The sequence below is a fragment of the Ambystoma mexicanum genome, chromosome 3p, assembly GCF_040938575.1.
Source record: "Ambystoma mexicanum isolate Mex_15411 chromosome 3p, UKY_AmexF1_1, whole genome shotgun sequence".
NCBI classification, from domain to species: domain Eukaryota; kingdom Metazoa; phylum Chordata; class Amphibia; order Caudata; family Ambystomatidae; genus Ambystoma; species Ambystoma mexicanum.
Genome location: NC_090925.1, coordinates 773448263 through 773469686, shown reverse-complemented (window position 1 = coordinate 773469686; position 21424 = coordinate 773448263). Strand labels below are relative to the sequence as shown.

Below are 21424 nucleotides of genomic sequence, written 5' to 3'. Positions count from 1 at the left end.
TCTTTAATAGAATCATGACTTTCTATTACAATAGCATTGAAAATCTGTATTCACCCACTAAGCCTCCTACCATCTATTCATTCCAATGGGCTTCCACCCGCCCAAAACAAAATTCTCACATTTCAACTGCCCTGGGGAATAAAAATGTTGAAAGGTAAAGGATATGTAAAAACGTTGGAGTTCCTCAACTGATGATGAACACATCCAAATAATTGTTTTATGGGATGGTTCCCACTCAGAAGGGCTACAACTAAAGAGGAGAAATATTAATTTGCATACCAGTCTGGTACCAGCCACAAGGGCAGTCCAGTACCAAATGCTAGGCAAATTTCCTCTGAGGAAGAGTACCAATAGCAACTCCAGACACGTGTTTCTGCCTTGATGGACACCATCAGTGGGACTGCAAATCAAACATAAGACCAGGTTATTTGGCCCTATTCTCCTCAGAGGGGCTGTCAACTGTTTCTATTACCCATACAGCTGCATAGTCTGAAATATTCGGCTCAGAAAAAAAGATAAATATTTTTCAAGTGTTTATTAATGACTCGTGTGTTGACTTTGGTTAGCTTTCGTTTTCCAACAAAAAAAAGGTGATTTTATTTACAATAAGTATCAAATAGCCAGCACACTTTCACTGGCATGTCAAGATGGCCGACTAGTTTGTGATTTTGGTCGATCTTCGCTTAAACTTACAAATGCTCCGTGGCAATACGTATGCCACAAAACGCAGTCAGAAAGAGTTTTACTTGCATCGTGCAAATTGCATGACTAAACGGAACAAGTATACAACAGAAAATAAAGTTGGCCGCCTGCGGCCATCTTCGGAACAGGCAGGCGTCAGGGAACTAACACCCCCTCATAACCCTTTGCTGCAGAACACTACCTTCCTCATGGGGACTATTTGATTGGGCTAGTCGATTGAACTTTCCCTTGCACATGCGCTGTACAGTACTAGGAAATATTGCGACCTGGTTGTATATTACTGAGCGCCAACATCCCTCCTTCTGCTACCCGCGCGCTCATTCGATATGGTTCCTTCCAGTAAACATTGATAGTAACGTGCGTTGACGTTTCCGCCCGTCTTTCAGACTTTCCTTGTCTGAGCCTCGCTAAATTAACTTTAGCTTCGCTTACTTTTGCATCCATCAAACCCTCTACCGCAAATGCCTCCCAAAGGTCGTGGAGCGAAGAACCTTCCCGCCCCCGTGGGAGGTCCGGGAGAGCCCACAGAGGTTGCCCGGGAGTCTCGAAGTGAGTGAAAACAAACAATGAATGAACACAAACATCGGACCACCCGACCCCCACCGAAAATTACGCCCGCTAAGTTAAACTGTTTTGTATAGGTGCATTCGCGTGAGTGAGCATTGAAACTGCATTTAATATTCTTTTTATAAAAGCACTTTTGTTATTTACCAAGAGTGTGTTGTGTGTTTCTGAGATGCTTTAAAATTCTCTAGTTAAGTGGTACAATGCATTGAAAGATAAGCAAATTATCGTTCCTGCATTTTGGGCGACGTTTTTGGGATCATCATTGATATACTATGCTGGATAATCGAGGTTTTACATTGTATATATTTTAGAAATAAAAAACGTTCCGCGTGACTTATAGAATAGAAGTCCCTATTTAGCTTAACAGAAGTTATTATTAACTTAGCAACACATATATCAATGTGATTTGATCTTAGTGCTTGTGATTTTGTATCCAGGTACAGAAACTCGCTTTGAGCCGGCGATTCCTCAGTCCCGCGTGATAACCCGTGCATCTGTCCATTTTGGACCCCTTACATAGCAATAGCTCATTCCTCCTTTTCCCCCCCCAGAAAAGCGTGACATGAGCCTTGCTTAGTTTTTTGGCATAAAAGGCCGCAGATTTATTTTCCACAAAATCATAAAACATACTGCACACATTAGTGGAAATACTTTGGAAGATGCGGCGACCGCTCCATGTCCAAAACCTGCTTCCCCCTTGCTTTCCAAAAGTCCATCATAGGCCCAACTCTCCCAACCCTTTGCGCCTGAGCCTCGCCTGCCCCTGCAGGTATCCGTGGGCGGGGAGAGTGCCGTTTCCTTGGGGGAAGCTGAGCCCTTGTTGTTCCCCCCAGACGCCCCTGCCGTTTTAGGCTCCCAAGGGGCGCTGGTCTGGAAAGGGCGAAGACCCTTCCCGCTTTCTCCTGGCTCATCCGGAGTCTGTCTCTTGTGTTTGGTTGCCCAAACACCGCCACGCCACAGGTGGGTTACCGCCCACCGTGGCTCCCCCCTGCTTCCTTCCTCACATTTCTTGGATTTCTGTGCAAAGTGTCCAGAAGCATATCTCCAACCCCCTTGGTGACAAATGTACCCCAACTTCCATAATATACTCAAGGGAATTAAAATTAATCAAGCCGTGACTGCTCTGGCAAAAAACCCTCAGAGGCCCCCTTTCCCAGGCTTGTCGGGTCAGCACCACCCAGACATAAGGCCAATATGTCCGTCTTTTGCTGTTTCCCAGGCTATCTGCGCACCTGCTGCTGCAGCTGCGCCCCTATCAACCCCGGCACCCCACCCATCCCAATCTCATTTCCTCCCGGCTGTTGCTGGTGGGGAAAGAAGGTGGCATGTCGATTTTAAGTTCCTTTCGGCCTGATGTACCTTCTCACACTCAGACCTCCTTCCACCCATGCCACCCGATGAGCACCAACTTTTCGAGCTTATTCAGTGGAGCTCAAGATGCTAAGGCCATGTCTGCTGTACTTCTGCCCCTGCCACCTTTCCCTCTTGCTCCGCCTTACCAGGGCGAGCCTGCTCTGAGACCCTTTTTCCTTCGTTCCAGCTCCATCCTGCTCCGCCTTAACCAGGGTGTGCCTGCTCTGGGACACTTTTTCCATCTGTCCCCTTTCCATCCTGCTCCGCCTTAACCAGGGCGGGCTTGCTCTGGGACACTTTTTCCATCTGTCCCCTTTCCATCCTGCTCCGCCTTAACCAGGGCGGGCTTGCTCTGGGACACTTTTTCCATCTGTCCCCTTTCCATCCTGCTCCGCCTTAACCAGGGCGGGCGTGCTCTGGGACACTTTTTCCATCCGTCCCCTTTCCATCCTGCTCCGCCTTACCCAGGGCGGGCTTGCTCCGGGACACTTTTAAAGTTAGAATTTCAGGCACCACATTTGCCTTACTTCCCCTTTCCCAGTCCTCTCGCCCCACAAGAATCCGTGGTCTTGTGCCGTCTTTCCTTATTGTTACATTTCCCAGAGTTTTGAGCTGGCTTCTACTATGGGGCTCTGTCCCTACTGTTGACAAATGTCTGCCATCCACTGGGTTATCCTACGGGGACCTTGAGTTGAACCGCCCATGCCTGCCCTGTGCAATACCTTTCCAAGAGCTTTGTGCACCTTGTGCCCAATTGCCATCCACTGGGTTATCCTACGGGGAACTTGGGTTGCACCGCCCATGCCTGCCCTGTGCAATACCTTTCCAGGAGCTTTGTGCACCTGCCCAATTTCCAGTGACATTTCCTCAGCCCCGTGCTGGGCCGGGCACTCACTCTCTTGTATATTCAACCAGGGACTCCATTTTCCACCCTTAGCAATTCATCTAACCCTTTACTGGACTAATGCTCCCCCCCTTAATCTTGCTCCGCCTGCTGTGAGCTACCAACCGGGTGATTGCCTGTGCTGGACGGGAGGAGCTGCCTTTATAGTCCCTTGTTAGACCTGTACCTCTGCATTCATTACCCCCTTGTCTCAGCCCAGGTACCATTTTTCCTGTCCTGTGTGTACCGCCTCCCATCTTTCACTAGAGGGCTCCCCCCTTCCATTTTTCTTAACATGTAAGGCAACTGTCATAACCAGAAAGACTGCCTCTCCTCAGGCGTACCTAGTGGTGCTATCCCACAACTCACTCTATATCGTTACCTGCCGTGCACACCTTTACCACTGATACCTGATCATTCTCATTGGTCAGGTGCAAGGCTGCGCTGACCCTGCTACCTGCGCCTTTAAACACGTTCCTGCTTTTCTCGGTGTACCACCTTTCGTATTTAAATTTCAAGTACTTGAGCCCAAGCCAAACTGTTCCCCCCTCGCATCACTTTGCAGCTTTGTTAAGTGTGTACGCCTGACAACTGGCCCCTTGTCTGCATTCATAATTGGGAATTTGAATTGCATTCATAATTGGGAAATGAAACCCATAATTGGGAATGCTCCCAGCGCCCTTTTCCATACTAGCCTTGTGGCGCTCCCCCGCCCAACTGGCAAGAGGCATGCAATAATGCTCTTAGCGACATTTAGAAGTACGCGCCCCGTGGCGCTCCCCTTGCGCTGCCTCCTTCCTACAATTTTCATGCGTCATGGCGAGTGCTGTACCTCTGGGTACTGTAAGGGGGTCAGGCCATTATGCTCATAGTGCCGTTAAATCATACCCTCCTCCTGGCACTCCCCTTTATCGTGAACGCGTAATGCAATTGCGCTTATAGCGCCATACCTCTATCCCCAACTACCGCGTGAAGGAACATGCAACCCGCTTATAGCGCACTTTTGTACAACGGGCCTCCTCGCGCTGCCCCATATAATGGAATGGGTCCTGCCATACTGCCTGCAGCGCTATTCTGTAAGGATAACCTTGCGGCGCTCCTACACCCACTGGACAGAGTCATGCCATACTAAGTTACCAGGGTGAACCCCCAATTGCCCTTAGGGATCCCCGTTTCTACAACCCATCCCGTCCAGGAGAGGCAACAGAAGCCACAACTCCTTCCCCAGCTGAGCTGCACAACCCAAACATTAGCATCGCTCAATATATTCCCATACCCATTACCCTAAACAACGCAAAGGGCGAAACTATGGAAGCATGTACAAACAATTAAACCAAGAGTGAATGGATGATGCAGAAATACGGTATACCACTAAAGTGACGAGCTGACCTGCCCTCTTTACTGTTCTTGCGCACGAAACAAAGTGGCCCTTTAAATTTCCTAGTAACCCACCTGGTGTGCGTTTTCCGCGGGTACCCGTGTTTAACCAATTAATGGACCGACGCTGTGCCCTAACCCTGCGTGATCTCTATCGGCAGCCTCACTTCCCTTTCTGCTGCAAGCCTGGTTGGTATGTGTCGCCCAGCCAATTTCATTCTGATCTTTGTAATCCCCAACCGCGGGGATGGCCGAAGCCAGGCTCTTTTATTCTGTAGTTGTTCTATTGTTACAACCCCCAACGGCGGCTTCTACCCGCCATTCAAACTGCATAGCGTATAAACGACGCTCTGCGACGAACTCCCCTGCATCCAATATGACCGGCGACCTGTTACACAGGGAGCCCTGCATGCCCTTATCCTAACTCATCGTCCGTTCATTAATGAACCTTGCCGCCCGGTCCCAGCCCCCATGGACGTCTCCCGGTCAGTAACACTGTGCACCGTAAATTGCCTGGCGATATGTGCCGAGGCCCTGAACACCTACTCCTAATATTCCTGCATCTGCGGGCCAAGCCCTTAAAACACCTTGAGCATAAACCTGCACCCTGTATGCCCGCCCTAAACCAGTCAGCTACCTCGTCCTAAAAGCGCACCCTGTACCTTGTTTATAGGCGTATAACTGCCATCTTTGTTTCTAACGTGTGGCGCGAACCTTCAGAAAACGGCTTACTCACTTGGTGACCGCAAGCATAACCTGGCCCTGGATGCCCCACACTAATCAGTAAGTTAAGTCGTCCTAACAAAGTGCGCCCAGAAACACTTGTGTATAGGCGTGTTATAAATGCCATAACGGTTTCTTAACGTGAGGGGCGAAAATTAAATAACCATTAAATAACTGCCGGGCATGAAACCAACAAGTTGACCACCAATACAACACAGCACAACCGCTTTGTACGGATACCTGGCCGCATTTCTAGACCCCCCCAATATTTGTGTATGACATATGATAGTTTGTTTACAATGCGCTTAATACCCCAGGGTTTCTGAGCGCGGACCGAACCTGGAGTGCTTGGTACCGTCGCCCTTCCAAGGCGAGCACTTTGTCCCCCAAGCTATCCTCCACCTCTTTATAACGCATGCCTGCAGCTTTAAAACCCTCATCGGCCAACCTTCACACTGCTATGTCAACAACAATCACCTCCCTGTTCCTGGTGTGGACCAATCGCAACTGCAACATTTCCCCCCCTGTGTGCCCAGATTGGGTATACGATCAGTACCCCTAGCCCGACAATCAAAGGTGCAATATGCAACGTACACCGCAAGTTCTGCTGCCGCTACTATTAATGTGCGAAATGTGACATTGAGCAACGGCCTACTCACTTGGCGACCTTAAGCATATACCTGCACAATGGTTGCACCGGCCTACACCAGTAAGTTAACTCATCCTAAAAGCGTGCGCCATGAAACACTTGTGTATAGGCGTTTTACAAATGCCCTATGGGTTTCTTAATGTGCGGTGCGAAAATTCGGGAACCACCTAATCCCTTATCAACCTTAATCATAACCAGCACAAAGGCTGCACCGCTCTAAGCCTTTAGGCTAAATCACCATAAATAAGTGCACCAGGAACACCTGTTTATAGGCGCGTTCTGTTAGCTTGCCTATACAGGGATTGAACCTGTGACCTTGGCGTTATTAACATCACGCTCTAACCAACTGAGCTAACCGTCCAGCTAAATGTTAGTTGTTTTCGCCCCACGTGAGGCTCGAACCCACGACCCTGAGATTAAGAGTCTCGTGCCCTACCGACTGAGCTAGCCAGGCTCCCGTTGCATGCGCCTTGCACCCCGAGCATGGGAAACACCCCCCAGCAAATGCATCCTATTTGCAAGCCTTGCGCCCTGATGTATACAAGCATGCTGGCAACTGCACATGGACAACTATCTTCCTATTGCCCTTTTCTCACCCTTGTGGCCCACATCCCCTTTGTGCTGCCTACCCGCGGGGCAAAGTAGCCCCTAGCCAGCACATCCTTAAGTTACTGCGACTAGGCCTGCATCCAGACCGACGCACGTAACCCAACCGGCCATAACCGCATACCTTCGCATCACCCAGCATGTTGAATTCACATTCCTTGACTTTACTTAGACATTCTCAATGCAAACATTTGAAATAATTAACTGCGAGGCGTGCATCTTAACCTCCCCCAACAGTAACCTTAACTGCATTGCTTCCCTAAGCACCCGTCCCAATTTTAGAGAAGGGCACTCGTGTGAGTGCGGTAGGGATGTAGTGCAAGAAATTCTTGCGCTCCCAAAAATGCTCCTTTATTTGATGCAAAGTACCATCTAGTTTGCATGGGTGCTTTTTTTCCCCATCTTCTCTTCCACACGGGTGCTCTTCTGGGTGATGTCATGGCTGGTTGAAGATATCGGGGATAAAATAACACCTTCAGGCCTATCTTCGGACAGCAAAAGCACACTTAAAGTGACAGCAGCCTTTAGTTTGAGAAGACTGGTGCCTTTGCAGGTGGTATATGCATACCCATATCCAAAGGTCAAAGTGGATGGGAGCTAAAGGGTATGACGTTCCCTTACTTTCCATGCAAAACTGTCACCGTTCCTGTTATGTCACATGGAGTACCGTTCCAGAATGGTAGGACAGGGCACCTTTTTTGTTTTTATTGTTTCTCAGCTCCTCCCATGGGCTCACCCGTAACAATCCTGTTCTGCATCTAATTGTGCTATCTCGCTGGTGATGGATTGGCTCTGTTTATTTGAATAGACTGCTTCGGCCGCATATGTTATGTTACTTGGTATTTATATAGCGCTCTATATATTATTGGTATGATCTCAAAGCGCTGGTAGGTTGAACACCCTCGTGCACCAGTTGTGTGCAGCTGATGTGATTGCCGTATGGTAGCTGCATCCTAGCTTTAGGTGTGGTGCTGTAGATATCAGTTGAATGTGTGCAGTCTGACCCAGACTGGGTTCTGGCTGGGTGAGACCAGAAAGACGCTTATGTGATCAACTATGCCGAATGTCATGGGATATCTGCGTTTTATTAGGGTGATGAGGTGTCCATGGGGTAGTGTTCGTATGTGAACAGCCATGCTGAATTTATCGAGGGGTATAGCTGTGTTCTAGTTGTGTGATGGTGTATAGTAGAGAGTAAGCGTAGTGATGTGATATAAGGTGGTTCATCTCTAAAGTGCCCCAGACCAGGCACGTGCACAGGTTTGCAGGGCACCTTCACATACGATCACACAGTCACAGGGGGGTGTGGGTTTACAGCGACAGGAGGGGGGCATATGGATATATAGCAACAGCTTGGCGAACAAGAAGGCAGGGTACACAGTGACACATGGACACGGTGGGGACACACGGTGACAAGAGGGTTGGGTAATACATTTGGATACATAGCGACATCACGGGAACAGGGTGGCAGGGAACAGAGTGACACATGGGCACACAGTGACAGGGAGCTGGGTTTACAGCGATAGGAGGGGGACATAGGGATATACAACAACAGCATGGGAAACAAGAAAGCAGGGTACACAGAGACACGTGTACGGTGGGCACACACGGAAACTAGAGGGTAGAGTCATTCCATTAATTCCATCCATCCCAATCATCAGTCACATCCATTCCATCAATCCGTCCATCTGTTCCATCCTTTCATACCATCCATTTCATCCATCCCATCCGATCTATCCATTCCATCAATCCATTTGTTTCATTACATCCGTTCATTCTATCCATCCATTCCATTCCATTCCAGCACTTCCATCCATTCCATCCAATTCCATTCTATCCCTTTATTCCATACATATGTTCCATCCGTCCATTCAATCCTCTCCATTCCATCGATTTCCTCTCCATCCATCCGTTCCATTCATTCATTCCATCTATTCCAACCATCCATTTGGGCCAATCATATATCACTTATTCCAGTCTTTCTTGTAAAAGAGTCAATTCATAAATGGGTGACATTGGAAGGGTGAAGTAAGGGAACATAGGGATGTCACTGGGACGTGTTATGGGCTGGGGGCCTCATGTGGGTAGGATCTAAAGAGATCATTGTTCAGTGTTCAGGGATACGGTTGTCTATGGCCCAATCAGTGGGCGTATTCATTGAAGACAAGGATGGGAGTCACATTGTGTATTTAGTCATTGGGTTGTTGGAAGTTAAGTCGCATTTTTAGGTTGATGGTGGCGTTATGGAAAGAGCCATGTTTTTAGTAATTTGCGGAATGTTATATAGTCTTGGGTGTGTTAAATGTGTGGTGAAAGCGAGTTCCACAGAGTCGGGGCCAATGGTGGGAAAGAGGATCCTCCGATCCTGATGAAGTTAGTGGTTGGGATCACTAGAAGGAGGGCAGTGCTTGGTCTTAGGCTGCGGGGAGGGAGGTAAGGTTTTAATTTATCTTGCAGGTATAGTGGGCCGGTCTTGTGCACTGCACGATGAGTGATGCACATGGTCTTGAAAGTGGCCCTTCGTCCGACTGGGAGCCAGTGGAGGGTTCGGAGAGCTCGAGAGATGTGGTCTCTTGGACCCAGGGCGAGGAGCAGTTTAGTAGCAGCATTTTGCGCTCTTTGGATTTTATTAAGGTGGTATGCCGGGACCCCCAGGTATAGGGAGTTGGCGTAGTCCAGTCTCGACATTGCAATAGACATAACATTGGCAAGTCTGTTCGGGAAGGAGAGGTAGGGAAAAATGCTCCTGAGAAGTTTGAGATGGTAGTGATAACATTTAGACACATTGTTGATCTGTCGGGAGAGGGTTAGGCCAGAGTCAATAGTGCATCCCGTAGGGGGTGGCGGGGTTGGCCCATGGAAGGGGGCCAAGGGAGTGGACGAGGTAGAAGCTCAGTGTTGCCGCACACCATGATTTCGGTTTTAGTGGGGTTTAAGAGGAGGTGGTTTATAGTCATCCAATGGTCGATATCTAGGAGGCAGGCTGCGAGGTCGGGCTGGGGGTTGGAGTCTGAATTGTGGATTTTAAGGATGATTTGGGTATCATCGGCGTAGTTGTAGCTCAAGATATTGTGCAGTCGGATGATTCCAGGAAGGGTGGACATATAGAGGTTGACTACGAGAGCAGATAGACATGCGCCTTGCGGTACTCCAGTATTAACCGAGCGAGCAGCTGAGACAAAAGGGGAGAGGAGGGTTACTGGTTTCTAGTTGTTGAGGAAGGAGGCGATCCATTTGAGAGCGGTGCCATGGATTCCAAGGGAATGGAGATGGTCAAGGAGGATTGAGTGGTTAATTGTGTCGAAAGCTGCAGACAGGTTGAGGAGAATTAGTGCAGCGCATCCTTCTGAGTCTGCAGTGATCTTAAGATCGTCCTAGATTGAGGCCAAAGTGGTTTCAGTTCCATGTCGCGGTGTGAAGCCTGATTGTGCGGGGTCGAGGAGGTTGTTGGATTCAACAAAGGCGATAAATTGGGAGTATGCTGATCGGTCGATGAGTTTTGCAAGGAATCTGGTGTTCGAGATGGGTCTGTAGTTTTTAGGTTCGAGAGATGGTTTTTTTAAGAAGAGGCTTGACATACGCAATTTTGAAGGCATCGGGGAAGATTCCAGAACTGAGGGAGTCATTAAGAATGGTTCTTGCATGTTCTCCTGCGCAGGTGGATGAGATTATTTCTTTAAGGACTGAGGCGGGGCAGTGGTCTAGGGGGGAGCCAGATGGTTTGCTAGCAGATAGGTCAAGAAATTAGTCTCTGGAGATCAGTCTGAAGGAGTCAAAGGTGGGTAAGGTGGGGGTTGGGGCAGAGGGAAGGGTTATGGATTGGTCACTAGTTGGGGGGGGAGGGAGAGAGGAGGGAGAGAGGAGGGACAGTTTGTTGTTAAGGGAAGTTGTACTGTCAAGAGCGGTGGTGTAGAAGTGGAGGGAGAGAGAGTCGCAGAGCGATTTTGATGGGCCAGATTGGGAAGAGGTGCAAGTGGGTTTGACAAATTCAGATCTGATTCTGTGTAGTTCTTTGCAGTGGTTTCCACAGTTGAGAATCCGATTGTTGTAGTAGGCTTTTTTGGCTCGTTACACAGAGGTCTTAGAATCACAGTGGTTCAAGTAGACACTTATACTCAAGGTTTCTTGGTAAAACATTTATTAATTCATTACACAATCCTTTAGAAAACATTCACTAGAAGGAGGCAACTTAATATTATACACAAACACACTTCAATAGCAAACCTACAAGTTTCTGAACAAATTAGGCCCCCTGAAATAGGAGCAAAATGGCATTTCAGTTTCAATGGGAGCAAAAAGGCACAAGTTAGCAGAAGAGATCACAAATACTTTCTTAGGCAGTGCAAATAGTTATAGTTCAGTAGAGGTCTCGATTCAGTTCAATAGGCCTAGGCCAAAGTCAATGGACTAATGTCTTGGAGGTTCCATGTGTTAAAATCGTGGCAAAAATGGCTGTGAACACAAAATATCGTGGCAAAAAGGCAGTGGTTTTGCCGCTGCAATCCATGTACAGGATGCGGGGGACATCCCCCACAACCCCTGTACCCATTATACCATTTAAGGGGGGCGAGGGACACCCCCGCAAACCCTGCTCCCCTTAAATGGTGTAATGGGGTACACCTTTAACGGGTCAAACTACAGCATTTTTTCCGCAATTTTTTTGTACTGGTGACATTTTATCACTGCAAACCGTCTGGGATAGGAAAGAGCAGTTCTTGATATAAACGGTAAAGTCTTTGCCAAAGTTCTCAAAAGTAGTTTGTACGAAAAAGAATCATATGTTGAGTCACAAGCTGATCAGGCCTTTAAGTTGGTAAAGTTATGCTAACTTTCACCGCGAGAGAAGCGTTCTCTCTATCGGGTTGGCACAGTACCTTTTAGTATGAAGCAAAAGATGCAGCTGAAGACTTTGGTTCCTGCAGATCTCACTGTTCCTGCGCCTCAGTCGTGGGGACAAGAGGGAGGACATTTGGGGTGTCCTTCCCCCTGGTTAATCTTAACCAGCTTTGAGAATGGTATCCAGGTGGCTTACGAGTTGATTGGTCCCACCAACTCAAAGGAAGAAGTCGTCCTTAAAGGAGCTTCTCTGTCGAAAGGAGCTTTGGCGATTCGGACCTGCAGCAGGGCTTCACCGGGCAAACCAATGGTCCAGGAGTTGCAGCAGCCGTCCACTTCCAGCTCGTCTTCGGTTCTTTCGTTCCAGTGGTCGACTCTGCTTTCCAGTCCAAGAGACTAGCCTTTTAAACAGTTTTCTCCCATTCATTCCAGCCTAGCTGCCACTCACCCAGCAGGGTGGCTGCCCTTTCCAGACAGTCAGCCAGCCAATCATGACAGATGGCATTTGGGTCTCCCAGGCGACTAAGCACAGGGAGTTTCGGGCACCTCCCTCACTTCCTGCCCACCCCAGACACTCAGACGCCAGAGGCAGTCTTAAGTCCTGAAGCCCGCCAAAGGCATGGAAACAAAGGGACCAAATGTGGTTTGGCACGCAGAGACAAACACTAGAAGGACCTTTCCAAAAAGAAATGGTGAAAAAAGACGACCAGGACCTGTTTAAACAAAGGGGCTTAAGGCCATCCTGAAAAACATGGCTCCCGCGATTTTTAGCTGCCGGTGTTCACGGTCTGGAAAAATCATGGTAGTTTGTTCTAAAACCACTACCACCAGCCATTTCGATAGAAAAGGGTAGCATTTGACTGCTACATGAGTTTCCAGACGCAGGGGATACTAGGTAACCCCTCCAGCACTCTATAGGATGATAGTGTGTGCTGGGTCTAGGAATTTAAAAAGACTAGTAAAGTCAATTTAACCTTATATTCTCTGGGAAACAGTAGGTTATCCCAGAGAAGGTATTTAAACCTTTGGGAAGTCTAAAAAGACATCCCTGGGTCACTGCACTGAGGGTGCTGTGTAACCCACGTGAAAAGATGCCTATGGAGTTTATCTTAAAACTCCATAATCCAAGAACACCAGTGTAAAACATACATCAAAATACATGAAAGAGTGGGAAAAAAGGCTCCCACTCTTTCCATGTACAAAAAGTCCTCAAAATCCAGCAAAGTTGCTGGGTGTCTCTAAGGTAGAGGGAATTAGCACATTTATGAGAATTCTCCCTAACATTGTGTAACTGTTAATCTCATTGGCTGCCCTTTATCTAGTAGGCACGCCTCGAGATACCTTTTAGAATACGGATTTGCAAAAAACTAACAGCAAATTGGTTTTGCAACCTTGTATAGCATGCTGCTTCATAGCCCCTTATGATTGGCATAACCTCCCTACCTTGGACATTCTGCTCCTAGAAGCATGTGAACAAAACGAAACCTGGGTGTAGAGAACATCATTAGACTACTACCGACTTGCCAAATTAGTCCATCTCATTGGTCAGGCCCGAAGCCAAGGCTTCTTCTTTATAGTTGACCTTGCAGCCTGTTCTATGCTCTGGGACTTTTCAGGGAGTGTAGGCACACCATTATGTTCATCTGGAGCTTAATGAATAGCACTGGTTTTCGACTTCCGAGTCACGTGTGAGACCACAATTTTGTCGAATTTGGACCTTTTGATTTTCTATTTGATCATTGAACCTTGCATATGCTTTTTGCATGCTTGATGTTCCAATACTTTGGACTTGCAGATGTTTTCTTCTTTGCTTAATCTGAGAGAAATATGTCTTGCGTACATGGCTTATCCTCTTGACTCCCTTTGTGCCTTGCAATTAATGGCTTGATGTGGCATCCTTGATCCCAGGCCAATATACTCCTTTGTTCTTCACACAAAGCTGTTTTTCCAGCATCTCCTGACTTTGCAGCCCTGGCCTGTCTGATTGGTTTCAGCACAAGTCCGACGTCCATCTTTTTCTCATGGCCGCTTTAGTCACGTTATGGGTTCTTCTGCATCAAGCTTCTATATGTCTGTGCCAATGTTCCCTCTAATTATTTTTCTCTATGTGCAGAACCAGTTGGCTGTTGTGCGCACATTATTTTCAATGTGCGCAACTGACTAATGAGGTAAGGCACTTTGTGAGCTACCGTCGCCGAAAAGAGTTTGGAAAGGAATTTCCTCTTCCCAGCCACTGCAATTCTTTCAAAATCTTACAGCACTTTTTCCAAACACATAGGCTAAAATAAAATGTCATATGTGATTCATACAGAAAACTCATCAACCAATCCAAGACTTCGCTATCTGCCACAGAACCTTGCAAACGTACTTCTGCACAGAGAAAAATGTCGGCCTCACTATGAGTTTGGCAGTAAGTGGTAAAGTTGGTGGTAACTCCACTACCGCCAACTTTACCACTACGCCAAATTATGATTTTGGCTCTGGAGTAGAGGAGTTGCCGCCAGGAAAATCCTGGAGGTAAATCCTACAACTCAATGCTGAAATCGTTGGAATTTCTGCTGCGGTAATTCTGCCAGAAAAACCACATTGAGTCCAATGGACTCAATATGAATGGGGAATTGCACCGCCACCACCAGTTGTAATCCGGCGGAAATTCCTCTGGACCAAGAGGCGGTAACGGTAATTAGTTTGGGCGTTATTCTGCCATATTTACGCCTGGATACCACCCCAAGTCGTAATGAGGCCCTGTATGTTTTATGCCACTGGAAAATCACTCATTTGTGTTACAAAACACAAATATCTCTTGTCATAACTGATGCAGCTGTCAAGAAACTCAGACAGAATACATTTGCTGATGGATTAATGGCAATTAAAAGAAATGTGCCAAAAACATGCTGAAAGGAGTTCAAAGGTCCGCTTTAATGAAGTAATTCAAGGCCCACGAGAACATGCTTATATGATATGGCATTTGTAACGCGCCTACACACAAGTGTTTCAAGGCGCGATATGATATGAATTCTAATAATTTGTGTAAGGATGATAATTGCATCAGAATAACTGCACCTTAGAATATGATGATCCAAAATTCCTGTGCCTCTGCTTACTATCCACATTACGTTCTCCTGTGGGTAGTGATAACACCAGCCTTAGAGCTAAGAGACATATGCACCATGCATTTTTAATCCCTAAAAAAGAAAATGTGCCTAACTAGAAATAATGAACATATCATTGCTTCAACCCACAAAGCTCCACTGACATTTTTTCGAATTAGTGACTAGTAGAGCAGTGGCATAGGAAGGAAGGAACTCTAATAATAATAATGCCCGATCTTAAAAGGAATTGTATGGGGAAAGAACATCGTTTAATAAGCAGAAAGTATCCCTATTGGCAAAGCGAATTACTTTTTTACTCCCTGAAAAATCATTTGACTGCAAGTAGGGAGGACAATCTGATTAGAGCCATGCTTGTACCCCTGACGTAGGAAGTGAAATGATAGGGCACATATTAAAGTGTATAGCTTTGCCCAAACTTCCACACCACAGCCTAGATAAAATTAAACAAGAGCCTTACTGAGGTTTATTATGGAGCCCTGTTGAAGAAAATCACACATATATGCCTTTTAAGTTAATTGCATCAATTCATCAGAGATACAACTGTTTGAGTGCCTTCTTCTGTAACTATGGATCCCTCTTCTCTAATTCTTTGTGATCAGTTAAATCAGATGCAGGGAGATACTAGAGACTGCACACACCGAACACATGGTTATATTGAAAAGCCCTCAGCAGTTGAGCATAGAAAGAAAATGAAGGTACTGTTGTCTAGATGGGTACTAGAATTTCTTATCCTTTAGCAAACATGCAATACAATTCCTTCAGTGTACTGCCGAAACATCTGACTTGGTTTTGAAATTTGCTGCTTTGTTCATCACCCGCAAGGAGTGAGGCTTCCATCCATATCCTTCCCCGGCCCCTGTGCTTGTCTCCAATACTAGTTGATGGAGCCCTTTAAAAAGTGAGAGATTGTAGCAGTAAACAACCACTGGGATATTTGCAGACCCACAATACTTTGCAAGCATGGCATATTTAAATGCCTCAACATATGATGTGCATTTTAAGAATGTTATGACTCTGCATGCACACAATTCTTTTGTAGTGCATACAAGATTTTTTGCAACATACCCCGCCCTTATATCGTTGTGTAGGAATACACAAGTGCTCAGAGAAACGTTTTTTGTATAGAAGTGAGTTACCATATAATGTGTGAAGGTCTATGTCCAAAGGAACTCGGAACACTTGGAAACGATGCAGATTGTGTGAAAAGCATTCTCCTGTCTGAATATCCGGTGCCATGATACTATGGACAAGTAATCCCAGGCATAGTTCATACCCATTATCCCTTGTAGGGTAAGTGAATAATATTGCAGTGTTGCTTTCCACTTATAGGCTAATGTTAGTAATGCTTAAGTAGGAGACGCTGAGCATCACATTTGTCTTTTCAAAATCTTTAGAGGGCAAGTAAATATTTGAGTTTTATAATGCGTTAACTTACAAGGGGGCCTCTTCAAAGCACTTGTGTGACATATGTACAAAGATGGGATTTGGTTACACATCCAAGTAGCCTGCTTACTTACAGTCAGTATCCGATATTTGAGCTGGTAGTTCGATTATATAGTGTGGGTGACGCTTTTGGTAAGGCACAATGAGTAACAGAAATTCTGGCACGTGAAAGTTATTCATGTTACAACAAACATAAAACATGTGGATGTAGGTACACGTCTGCTAAACTTTCGCAGAGCCAAGAGAGGAAGAGTCAAGGTTGTCTGGTAGAATCTTAATGTACTCTGGGGCAGAAGTTAGAGACATAAGGTAAAAGTGTGAGAGTCAGGTTTAGGAGTCATGGGTGGGGAGGGAACATTTTTGGTTAATGTGTGCAGGCATATCTTGGTTAGATTCTTCTGTTCACCAAGCCAGTTTTTCATATTAGTTTTTAACCTCTTGTGTTGTATTTTGCTGTCAGGGATTTTAGGTGCATAGTAGTGTAATGCAAATTAGCACAATATGAAGACTAGTTGCTTATTTTAAGGGAAAGAAAATTTCAGGTAATTGCTGTCGCTTGTGCCTTATAAAATCTTTTTGAATAGGTGAGAATTGTCTGTGTGCGCTGCTAAAAATCTTCTGAGCGGCATCCAGAAGGAACCTGGGCAAGCGCACATGAGCACAGCTTAGAGGGAACATTGGTCTGCGCTACCTGGTGTTTCTGCATATGTACATTCACTTTATCTCTTCTCACTTATTCCTTTCTTACCTATGATTTCTTTGTATTCGATTACATGTTTTCTCTTATTAGCTAAAACGGGGCAAGGAGAGATGACCACCATATTATGTGACATATGTAAAAATCCAGTAAATCAATCATTAAAATATCTGATGATGGCCTGGGAGCACCCCTATTTTTCAATTTATATCTGGCAGACATGGGGTCTTTTTTGGAATCGTCAGCCTTGGCCAGCCCAGCAATCAATGGGTATAAGATATGCTGGCTGGCCTATGCCGACGATATCGTCCTGCTTGATAAGACAGCGGTGGGGTTACAGCGTCTCCTCAACAAGCTGGGAGACTACGCTTAGGAAAATGGCCTTTCCATCAACCCAATAAAATCTAAGATAGTTGTTTTCAGACATCAACGTAAAGAGTTGCATTCTCCCAGTGGGTTTTGGATGGTCAGGGGATCCCCAGAGTGGAGGAAGTCGCTTGACTGGGTTATTTGGTTTTTGCATCACCCACAGTATGCAAGGTGGAGGCGGATGTACAAAGGAAAATCTCGCACTTAGTTACACAAATGAAGAAGGTGCTGGCTAAATACTGCAAATTCTCCCTCTTCCCCCTGATCAAATATTAAACAGCAAAAGTCATCCCAGTAATCCATTATGGGTTGGAGGCTAAACCTCTTCTATGGAGCACAAATTGGCAAAGACTGGGAGATCTGGTCTGGAAGAAAGTTCTTGGGCTTCCAATGAGTCTCCCGATGTCCAGCCTTGGATATGAGCTGAGCTTACGATCTTTGAGAGTATTGGCAGAATGGAGATTAATTTCCATCTTTCGTCTAATTGTAACAGCACAGGAGAACACGCTGTCTACAGATATTGGGGCACAACTGAAACATCTAAAATGTTGTCTAATTTGGAATTGAAAGTAAGGGAGTGCCTTGTTAAAGCAGACACCGATGTTGAGACTCTTACATGTAACCCATTAAAGGGAAAAAAATCATTAGAGGTGATGGGTTGGATCACAACAATTGAACAAGTGCGGTCCTCAACACTTACAAACTCCTTCCTGAAAATGGAAAAGAAACTGCAGACTCTACTGTGATAGCTCATGAAGTTTCCAGATTGGAAGATGAGGAATGAATTTCTTAGAACTCGCCTAAATGTGGTACATAACTGGAGAAGTTTTAGCTAAAAGGGGGCAAGGAGAGATGACCACCATATTATGTGACACATGTAAAAATCCAGTAAATCAATCATTAAAACATCTGATGATCGCCTGTCAGGGTACTTGGTCCACTAGAGTAACCCTCTTTATGAGATTCGTGGTCCGTGAAGATAGGATACTATCTGAAACATTCTGGGATAGATAGATTTCCGGTTATGAAATAATGTTAACCATAGCCGTGATACAGGTGCTGGAAAGAAGTAAGATCATAGTCTAAAACCAGTGCTTGTGTTTAGGCTGAGAATGGCTGTCCCAATATGATGAAGGAAATTCCTGTTTATTCAGTTTGGATTATTAGTGGCTGTCCCTTCTGCTTCTACTTGGCCTTTCTCTGTGTTTCTTTATGTTACTATTTGAAGCAAACGTTTTTTAATGACCTAGGATTGGTATTGTTTTTCCTCTTTTCTCTTCCCTATTCTTTTCTTGTTTTTTACAAGATTATATATTATGGGGCGTAATACTAGACACTGTTCAATTTGTTTGAATATTGGTTTTTCTTTTTATCTCGAATGTTATTGAACTTGTATAGAGAGTGAATTTCTATTTTTCTTTTTTCTTTTCTGCTTTTTCAATGAATGTTATTCTGTTAACCTTTTGATAATATGTTTTGCTTTTATCTTTTTGTAAAAGGTTCTTGGTAACCAGCTACAAATAATTAAATAAAATATATATATTTTTTCTCTTATTACTCCAGTTACATCTTTATTCTTTAAGTATTTGCATGTCATTTCAGTGTGTCCTCGTGTCTTTCCTTCTTGATGTCACTGCAGCTTTCAGTGTGCACTTTCAGCTCTTCTATGTCCAGTGGTGTATGCTGATATCCTTTTACCATTTCAGTATGAGGGTACATTTGATACGGCTGTCTAAGTGTATAACGTCTTTCATATCTCCGGTGTGCTATTGGGACAATACCTGGCGTCTCACATAATGCTCTTGTTATTCTTCCAGTATGACGGAGTTGAGGGGGCGGGCACTAGAAATGGCGTCATCTGCTGCTCTACAATAATACGTGCAGGTGATTTAAATTCTGCCCATCTAGACCCCGGCATTGAAGAGGTTGAGAAGGCATTGTTTGTGAAAAATCCTCCCTCAAAGAAAATCACCCAGGGGCTAGCCGGGATCATTTAATGGAATCTTGGAGTCCGACTATGTTAAATTGACAAGTTAATAGCAATTCCTCCTCCCCCAACCTACTATGGTGTCTTAAACTCTATTATTTATTATGTATTTGTGGATCATGTTTTTCTTTTAATGTTGTAGGAGTTTCAAAGTTGTTGATTCTATTTTGAGTGACCATAATAAGCTGATAGTTGATTTTATGATTTTTGACATGAGGGAGAAGATGTCAGGCAGGCCATTGAGAGTGAATATGACTGTAATCGGGGTACATGCCAAATCATGCTATGAATATTTTTAATGATACTTTTGCGTGCTTGCATTACACATTATCTTGAATGGTAAATGTCTACCTTTTAATGAAATGTCCTTCCATGAATATGTGAGTAAAAATATAGATAAGATAGTATTACCGTGCCCAGATGAAACAAGAAAGGGTGAGGCATATGCACTACTTTGATCCTCCCTTGGTAGAAAAAAAGAAATCTTTAAGATCCTCTATTCTGAGAATAAAGAAAAGGGGGACCAGTTTGTTGTCCAAGGTAGGAAAAAAAAATTAGAGTAGCTAAACGTGACTATAGAAAGTGGGTGATTAGCCATTGTTCTATAATGTTACAAAATGATGGGTAAGCAATGTTAAAATTATTGAATCGGAGGAATTACTATGACTTTTGACAAGTTGTGAGCGCCCTAGAGAATTCTCAAGCCTGCTGAATCCTATCCCAGAGATAAAATGAGTGGAACATTTTGAGACTATTTATAAAAAGGAAAGGGAGTTGTATCCCACCTTGGCAGGAGGTAAGGTGGCCTTATGGATAAAGTCAGACCTTGTATATTATGACTTGGGTTCTGGCGGCAATTTTCAGAGCAAGTGTGTCCAGTACATTGGGGCCCAATGGGCTGAATAATAGTTTGTTTAAGGCTGCCGTGGCACTATGGGCAAATTTATCGACAATCCTGAATTTACTGACAATCCTGTTTTCTCAATTACAGGATTGTGATACCGGATTCCTGGCATACTACCCATGTTTTACAAATTCATAAAAAAAGGGGAGCAGAATAATCCTCTTAACTACAGGCCTATCATGATTATGGATGCAGATCAAAGGATATTTGCATCCTTACTTTTGCAGTATTTAGAAGCCTGGTCAGAGAAGGTCGGCAGACTAAAGACAAACCCAAGTCGGCTTTGGAAAATCTCGGGACAGCTATGAATGGTTTTATCATTTGGCTTCTACAAGAATTGGCCTGGACAAAAACCTATAGTCATATTTTCATTGCCTCCATGGATCTCTCTGCTGCCTTTGATTCCGTTAATAGAAATCTTCTTTGACGAGATGGAGGTTTTGTTGAGACTAATGGTACTCTTACATAACAACACGAATACCCAGGTGAGGCTAAATAATGGAGGTTCTCTATCAGGGATAGTCTTGAGGCAGGGGTGCATTCTTGACCCCTGCCTCTTTAACCTGTCACTGTCCGATATTGAGGTAGACATTCTCCCAGCTGCGTTTGCATCACCACAAATGGCGATGGTGAAACTTTTTTGGATGGCATATGCAGATTATATTGTGTTGTTCGACTGTACGCAACAGGGGTTGCAGAACCTAATCTCTGCATTCACCACCTATTCAAAGATAATGTTTTTAGCCGTTAATCTGGGAAAAAAAATATATACTTTAGTTTTAATAAACCAGTAAATTATTCTTGGTTCTTAGACAGAAGTTTCAGGTTTAGGTCAGTTTTATATATTTGGGGGTTCCCTGTTTTTAAGAAACCCTTTCAAGAGAGGTTCATGCTTTATCTGAAAAATAAAGCTAAACGTTTGGGCTCGCAGATGCTACTGATAACAGAAAATATGTGACATTTTCAGTCAAATCTTTAGTTTGTTTTTATGTTGGGAAAGTGGTGCCAACATTATATGGTTTAGATGTGATGCAGCAGGGGACAGTCTGAATGGACCTCCTGGAAGGTATAATTTGGAGGAAGTACTTGAATATTCAGAATTGTCCAGATACGTTGTATAAGATATGTATTGGGCTTACTTTCCCTTGGAGCTAGACTAGAGTGTAAATATCCCTTATGTGGGAATTCTTGGATCAAATGAAAAATTCTATATAT

The 21424-nt window shown here is 44.9% G+C and overlaps 1 protein-coding gene across 1 annotated transcript in view; it reads left to right on the top strand.

Moving 5' to 3' along the window:
• Window positions 1-960: 960 nt before the first annotated feature.
• PARP2 (poly(ADP-ribose) polymerase 2) overlaps window positions 961-21424 on the top strand; it is a 695158-nt gene continuing 674694 nt past the window's right edge. The window contains exon 1 of the mRNA XM_069651725.1: window positions 961-1251. Within this exon, the coding sequence (XP_069507826.1) occupies window positions 1164-1251 (88 nt within the window). The 5' untranslated portion in view covers window positions 961-1163. The remainder of the gene's footprint in view (window positions 1252-21424) is intronic.